Source organism: Rosa chinensis, chromosome 3 (assembly GCF_002994745.2).
Source record: "Rosa chinensis cultivar Old Blush chromosome 3, RchiOBHm-V2, whole genome shotgun sequence".
NCBI lineage: Eukaryota > Viridiplantae > Streptophyta > Magnoliopsida > Rosales > Rosaceae > Rosa > Rosa chinensis.
This window is the reverse complement of record NC_037090.1, coordinates 34572977-34581089: the sequence shown is the minus strand read 5'-3', so window position 1 is coordinate 34581089 and position 8113 is coordinate 34572977. Positions and strand designations below refer to the sequence as shown.

At 37.5% G+C, this 8113-nt stretch overlaps 1 protein-coding gene across 1 annotated transcript; it reads left to right on the top strand.

The window, feature by feature from the left end:
* Positions 1-2370: 2370 nt before the first annotated feature.
* Positions 2371-3543, top strand: LOC112193210 (40S ribosomal protein S27-2). Its single transcript, XM_024333283.2, has 4 exons — positions 2371-2526; positions 2865-2966; positions 3058-3086; positions 3200-3543. The coding sequence occupies exons 1-4, from the start codon at positions 2524-2526 to the stop codon at positions 3324-3326; spliced, it is 261 nt and encodes an 86-aa protein (XP_024189051.1). The 5' UTR covers positions 2371-2523; the 3' UTR covers positions 3327-3543.
* The last annotated feature ends 4570 nt before the right edge of the window (positions 3544-8113 follow it).

The following is an 8113-nucleotide window of genomic DNA, read 5'->3' as shown; positions in this document are numbered from 1 at the left end:
ATTAGTCCTCAAAGTGGTAACATGAGTCCTTAAAGTGATAAATTTTCTCAGTTACCACATGAGTATTCAAGTAGTAAAATGAGTCCTTAAAGTGGTAAAATGAGTCATCAAAGTGGTAAAAATAGTTGATATATGAGAAATATTAACATATTAGAGCCTTACCCATATTCCTATCGGTACAATCTGTTAGTCTTCCAATAATTGAGTCATTCAACTTGTTGACGTGGCTCATATATGGCCTATGTTTTATGATGTGGTGTTGAGGTGGCATACATAGTTAATTTAGGACTGGGTCTCACTATTAGAAAACTATCAAATAAAAAGTTTTTCATCAAATAATCCAACTATAAGTTGAACCCATAACATAATATTAACGAATTAGACCTATTAAATCAAAATTGAAAGTACAGGGGTGTTTTTGATGAAATTAAAAGTCCAGAGACTGAATTAGGCAAACCACAGGGTAGTAACCAGTATTTAGCCAAAGTTTTTAAATCCAACTTTGCCCTTCTAAAAATTTAACAAAATGAAAGATTAAAAAAATTAAATAAAATCTGCACCTTCTCTTCTCCCCCCTTCCCCCTCCCTCATTCTCTTACAGCCATACATGAGGATTATTGGGCAACTTTGATTAAGGTAGAATGTTAAAGATTGCAAAATCGAATAAAGGACAAAAAATATAGAGAAGAAGAATTGAGAAAATAATGATCGAAAAGCAATTTCTATTTCCTATTCTTTTTGTTTCTTTTTTTAATTTTTTTTTCTTTCTAGTTTGGCTTAATTGCTTCACTTCATGGAGTTGATCGTTAATTGTTATCTTGGTCACAAAAGTCATTGGAAAAGTGAATTCATTGAAACTTTTAACGATTACAATCGTTTAGAATGTGACATCCCGAAAGATTTTGGGAGCAGACACAAGCCACAAACGACTTGAAACTAGAGCTAAGTTAGAACAAACCAGAAGGTGTACTACACCAACAGGTTGTTCATGTACAATAAATACTTTCTAAATCATTTATAGAAAAACTAGCAAAAAACTGAAGGTAAGTTCCCAGCCTCCTCACGATATTTACCAACAATGAAACCATTGCCACGACTAGGAGATTTGAAGACCAAACCATCAGAATTTGCAATCTAGGCATGTAAGAGATCGGTAAACCAATCAAAACTATATTCGTCCCAACACAAATAACATTGTTCGCCAGACACGCAATTGTGGTACTCACAGTGAGATAACACTAAGACTCTTTATAGAATGCAGAAATGATCAATCTACCCCAACGTAGAAACAACATGCCAGAAAAAAAAGAACTGAATCGAGCAAAATGCCTCTGGGGTCCCAAATCCAAATTATTGGAGAGATCAAGCCCAAGAATTGGGCTTTACTTTGGGCCTAAAGCCAGTCCATACTCTGCTTTGTACACCCTCCTGATTTGGACTACTCGACTCTGGGCACCCAGGTGCAGTTGAACATTGCCTGCCTTGGCCACACCTCCGATGCCGACAAAGCCGTCACCATCAGAACCTTCATTGTCGTCTACAGCACGGTGCGCATGCATCTGACCCAACACCAGGGTGGGCCCTTCACCACTCGTACCAACACCGACCTCCCACTAATTAGCCTTGTCCTCTGATTCCAATCGTAAGCCATAACCACCGATTCCACTAACACACCGGAAAATAACATCGATCAACCTCACCACAATCCGAAATCGAGCACCCAAAGGAGATCGAGCGTCGAAACGAGATCCTATCACTGCTTGCCTGTCTCCCCGTCGGAAGACCAAGCTAACACTCCTGGCCGAGGCCGACACCAAACACATCTGAGAGGAGGAACATTGAAAGCTACCAAGATGGCAAGGATAAAACCATCTCATCTAACAGTGTTATAAGCTTTCATAATATTAACTTTAAGCACACATCTGGCTAACCCCAATACTATCATAATTATGGAGGAGCTCTTGTGCTAGGAGGACATTGTCACCAATTCTTCTACTAAAATAAAAGGTCTGCTCACCAAGTAATCGTTTTTGAGAGATTGTAAGTAGGGACATGAGCATTTAACATTGTATAAATGCACAGTTATATATTGTTATAATTTTAACTTTTAATTTTATACATGTAAATAATATCCACTTATCCCAAACAACTATTAAAATTGTTCCTTAAGTGAACAAAACAATTGCATAAAAAAAAAAAGTGAACAAAACAAGGTCGATTGTTAGAAATAAATTAAGGCTACTCTCACCCTCTTTCTTTTGTGACCACAAACGAGGTTTGGTGCTCTATCTAAAAGTGAGATTACTGATGCACTGTTGAGTCCAACAAAATATAGAAATTAGATGAAATTGACGAAAATATCCCCAAATAGTAATCCAACGGCCAGCATCTTTCAGCAATTCGTTTATAAACAACCTCAATCATAAACCCTAGGGGCCTCTGGCACTCTCGCTGCTCCGTCTTCTCTAGAGGTTCCATTTGTGGTCGCCGTCTGCTTCTTCGACCCTTCACTCATCAATCAAGATGGTGAGTCTTACACATGAAAGTTTCTTTCTTTTTCATTCTCATTAGCAGAGGTAATAGCTATCTAGTAACAATATGAATGTTTAAATTCCAGAGTAGGCAAGGGAAATTGAGTAGGCTAACACGTTTAACTCTGATAAATTTTTCTGGGTTTGTTCAAAACTTGGTCTCTGGGGTTTTCTTTTTTAGTCAGATCCGACTAGGGTTTAGATATCCCCTAATTTGAAGTAAGCTATTAGCTCTGTGTTAGTGAAGTTAATAGTCCGAGAATCATTACAATAGTCAGTTTGATATAAGTGTTATTCTGTTTTTAAGAGGTGTTTTATTGTGTCTGTGAACAGGTTCTTCAGAATGATATTGATTTGCTTCATCCACCAGCTGATCTGGAGAAGAGGAAGCACAAGCTCAAGCGGCTTGTGCAGACCCCAAATTCTTTCTTCATGGTATTTAAATCGGTTATCTGACGCATATGTTCCTGATTGTTCTATTTTTTTTTCGGGTTGATCATCGATTAATTGTTTCATTCTTGTACAGGATGTCAAATGCCAGGGATGTTTCAATATGTAAGTTAATCATATTTTTGTGCTATTTATTTATGAATCCAATTGATGCTATATTGTCATAGTTTTGGAAACGTGAAACTGAATGCAATCTGCGTGGCAATCTGTGTGTGCAGAACTACTGTGTTCAGTCACTCGCAAACTGTTGTGGTGTGTGGGAACTGCCAGACAGTGTTGTGCCAGCCTACTGGTGGGCGTGCCAGGCTCACCGAGGGTTGCTCCTTCAGGAGGAAAGGGGACTGATTCTCCAGCTTAATACACTTTTGGGTCTTGTTAATTTATGTAGAAGAGTGCCCTTGAGCCTTGATTCAATGATGAAAGAAAAGAAATGGGTGAATGTTGTTATTGTGTTACTATCTAGAATTGGTTTTTAAATGACACTGTTTGGATTTACTTTAATCAAGTTAGCTGTTCAACATTATCAATGATTGATTTCATCTCCAAATTTGGTTTGAAGTGACTTCTCTGTGCATTGTGGCGTTTTCTATTCTGGTTTGCTTTTGCTACAATGTGTGCTTTTATCTCGTCTGTCATGAACTCATGAGCTATTTCTTCTTGATTTTGTTGATTATTCATATTCACGTACTTTATCTGGTGTCCTGGACAAGAAAGCACACATCACATTCACTTTGTTGCTGCACCTGTTCTCAATTGGCCAGCATTTTGTTGTGAACCAATTTGCAAGAAACACCTATCTGATGATGAACTTTCAAGTATGATTTGTGGTTGATTGTTGGTATCAGCATGGTTTAAAGGAACTCATAGAAGGTTAGTGAAGAGTAGGTCTCTATTTAAAAACATTGGGCAAGGGTACAAGGGTCCTTTGGGTCACCAAGACTCCACAATTTGTATATGTATGGGCAATGAAGTGGAAGATGCAAATAAAGTTTGAAGCTCGTCACTAATTGAATGCTAATAATCCTCCCTTGATCTTTAAGCAACCATCGGTATCTCAGTTCTTTTACAATGGAATCAGACCAGAATTCTGTTCATTAGCCCTGCCAATCGCATCAATTCACCAATTTTTGGACCCACATCTCCACAATTTTATCTCTCCACAGATATTTTATTATAAAAGTTAGTCATTCTCTTCGTATAATTCTAGTTGCTCCGGTTTATTGTATCAAAATTGGGTTAGTTGTGGCTTGTGGGGTTCCAGTTGTGTGGAAACTTGCCACCCTCGTTCATATATTCAGAGATAAAAAATTTCCTGTTTTTTTAGAGTTTTAGTCAATATAAAGGAAATTTGGCAATCTTTCGAAGCGTCTTTGGGAAGCTATTCGGCATATTACTGATTCCCATTACCTTAAACAGACTTTGGAAATAGTTGGTAACTTCCTGGATCGTTCAAACATCAGAACATATGATTTCATACCGACTAAGCTAACTCCCTCAGCATGGTAGCTTCAAGTTAGTTTAGGATCACAAATAGCAAGATACATGGTGATGGCATATATCGTAAATTCAGACCCTCATAATTCAGTTATGAACTCCCTCAACATAATGGTGCACATATTTTGCAGTGATTCGACATATGAGAACAAAATAAGTTTTTACTTAGATAATCTTACCGGTGTGTCATGACTCATGAATCATAGACATCCAAAGTGTTTTCCTGTGATGGTAGTGTCTGCAATCGATGAACTCACACGCTAGGAATGTTGGCTCCTCTCTCTATATGTACAGCTTCTCTAGTTGAGGCATTGTTGTGTGATATGTGCTTGTAAATTTATTATTTGTACTATGCTAATTATTGAGAAAACTCTGCAGCATAACTGCTCAGGTAGCTTCGCAGCTGGGTTTTTATACATTCTGGCAACAGATTAATCTTAAGCACCCATATAAGTTTATATCCTCAGTATACATACGGAAAAGTCTATATATGCCACCGCCGTCATGGGCCATAAGTTTCACGACTCAATTACTTCTACCACATTTTGAATCTTCAAGTAATATCTTTTTCCCTTTTTTGTGGACATTAATGTTTTACATAGCCATGAATAATATAATCCTGGTTGTCTTTTTCAGAAAGCTTTTTATGCAAGTTAAGGAATTAAATTAACACCTTCTATAATTAAAGTTTGCCATTATTTGATACTTTTTCCTTCTGTGTTTGTCCAAGTAAGCTTACAAACTTTTGTGAGGCTAAACATAACATATAGAGAAATGGTACTTATTTTCTGTTTGAGTTTTGTATTAATTCATTTGATGTAGTCCTGGTTAAAATTAGTTACTCACATCAAATATAGTAACTTGGTCTGATTGACGGACCTTAACATATATAAAACCAGCTAGTTTGTGGAATTCTACGAATTTGGAGTGCTTTGACGATGTTTAGTTATTCTTTTCACGACTCAATTACTTCTACCACATTTTGAATCTTCAAGTAATATCTTTTTCCCTTTTTTGTGGACATTAATGTTTTACATAGCCATGAATAATATAATCCTGGTTGTCTTTTTCAGAAAGCTTTTTATGCAAGTTAAGGAATTAAATTAACACCTTCTATAATTAAAGTTTGCCATTATTTGATACTTTTTCCTTCTGTGTTTTACTTGGACAGCTTACAAAATTGTGTTGGAAATTTTTCAGGTAGTATGGATGTAAATGAAAACCAGGAATTTTAGCGTGAAGGTTGGTAGGCACTGGGTTTCTTATGGGGCAGGTTTTATTCTATGCATTGTTGTGTCCCTTTTTTGGCTTTGGTCTCTTTCAAAATTAAAGATCACCCTTTTCTTCTGAATGTGGAACGAAGGCAGCTGTTTTTTTGTCTTTTTGGAACGAAGGCAGCTATATTTGTTAGTTGTTAATTGTATTGCTGGTTCACTGGTGAACGCTCATTGGACTAAATTCTTCTGTTTGTTATGTGAAAAGAGTAAAAGTTGCTGTAAGTCCATTTATTTCTTTCTATTGCTCATTCATATGTACAGAACCTTTTAAGGATGGAATTTTTGGTTTTAGCTCACTCATTTATCTACCGTTTTGGTTTTAGCTTTAAGTTTTCAAAATTCTTGCATGTTACAATCTCATGCTATGGTTCAGAGGTTATTGGAGACTGCATAAGTGGAATTTAGGCCTGGGAAGGCCTGTTGAAAAAATATAACTCGTTTTATCCCCAAATATACCTTTTTTGTTTTTTGAACGCAGGGGGGTGTCAGTCCATTGAAGTAAAGTAGGAAACATTACAAGAGATGACTCACCCTGACTCCGGGCAACGGCAGAAAGAGTCATGAATGAAAAATCTAAGACAAACCTAGACTAATCAAACATAATGAATCCATATCAAGTGCTGTAGAAACAAAGTTCGACACTACTAGGATGGTCCCCGACCAAAGACAAAAGACCATCCCAATTTATTCATGTTCCCTTCAACGTCCCCTATTCGAGGGCACCCATGGGAGTGCATTCCTCAGACTCAGAACCTTTGCCAGAAGACATGTGAACCTCCCCACCAGTAAGGGTTGGTGTTCCTGCAGCCAGACCCGAGCTGCCAAATATACCTTGTATTCTTCCCAAACAAAGTATGGAAATCTATTTCCTGGAATTCTTAATGATTACTTTATTTTTCCTATATTTACTCATACCGTCCCTTCTTTCTGTACAGTTAGATGCATTGACTAATTTGGTTTCCAGGAAGACGCTATAGTCCTGTTTTATCTTATTACTTTCTATGAGTGAACTTGAAAACATACACAATGAATGCATATGCAAAATAGTATGCACGCACGAGCAAGCTTGTTATGTAGCTGGATATCTTAATATATATTAATAGCTGAACATGCAATAACTTTTCTCTTTTGCAGGCACGCTCATCTTCAGGACCTTCCAGTACCAAAGTTTCTGATGAGCACTACACCATTTTATTCTGGTGCAAGTTTTACTAGGAATGCTTCATTTTTAACTCCATCCCTTTTTAACACACTCTTTATCCAGGAGAGGAACATGCAGACTCAATTCAGGAAGACCTCCTCTTATATGACGTGAGTGTTAACATATTATCATTTGCCAACGGTGTCTTGGATGTAGATATTTGGGTTTGTGAGCTTGGTTCTGTCCGGTGTTTTGTTACATAATTCTAATTCTAGTTTCTGTCAAACAACACGTAATGAGAATCCATGAATACAAGGACTCACATTTTCTGTTTTACTTATGGGCAGCATTCCGTATTGAATATGCATTTATTATCTGATCATCATTGCCAATGCTGTATTGTGTAATGCGTATCTGTGAATGTAACATTCATGCATTATTGTTGTAGTCGGATGTTGGTCCTTGGCTTCTACTTTAGCTAGGCTTCTACTTAATCAAATGTTTCTCAGATCCTGATTTTTATTGTCTTCTATAGTCAACCCTATAATCCATGGGAGGTGGCCCATATAAACAAGAACTAACTCTCTCCTCCGAGAGTCTGGCGAGTCAAGACCAGAACTTTACTAGATTACTTGTTTCATTTCATTTGAGTTTCCTCTCTTTACCTCTATTCCTCACCAACTTAGCCTCCGCCTAGAGAGAGGAAGCTTCCACCTTTCAAATCAAACTCGAAGAAGTCAAGGCACTTCTCGAATTCCACGAAAGATTTGGAATAAAGGTTAGCGAATGTACGTGGTGGCATCATCTCCAATGGAATCTGGGGCATTGGTTTTATTGCAAGACCTACATCCATTTTCACCACACTTTAAGCAAGGGGCTTCACTAAGAGTAACTGGAAAGTTACAAGAGTATTCCGTTGAGACAGCTATTGGCACAGTAGTTGATGGATCCATGTACCAGTTCATCCGTGAACTTGCATATTCAATCCTTTAATGGCCAGTACTCTTGAAGGCATGTGTGGGTAGGAATGTTAATGGCATTGACCTCAAGCTCTATTATCAGTCTCTGCAATTGTTAAGACAATTCCAAGGCAATTATCTGAAGAACCCAACAGCTTAACACAGTTCTAGTTTGAGAAGGCTTTGAGATTCAAAGGTACTGTAGTAACCACCAACTCGTAAGTGAGATTCAAAGCTTAACACAGTTCTACGTTCCATGCA

Coding starts and splice junctions, on each gene's coding strand:
- LOC112193210 (XM_024333283.2), top strand. Junction 2,967..3,057: donor CCCCAAATTCTTTCTTCATG/GTATTTAAATCG, acceptor ATTCTTGTACAG/GATGTCAAATGCCAGGGATG. Junction 3,087..3,199: donor TGCCAGGGATGTTTCAATAT/GTAAGTTAATCA, acceptor CTGTGTGTGCAG/AACTACTGTGTTCAGTCACT.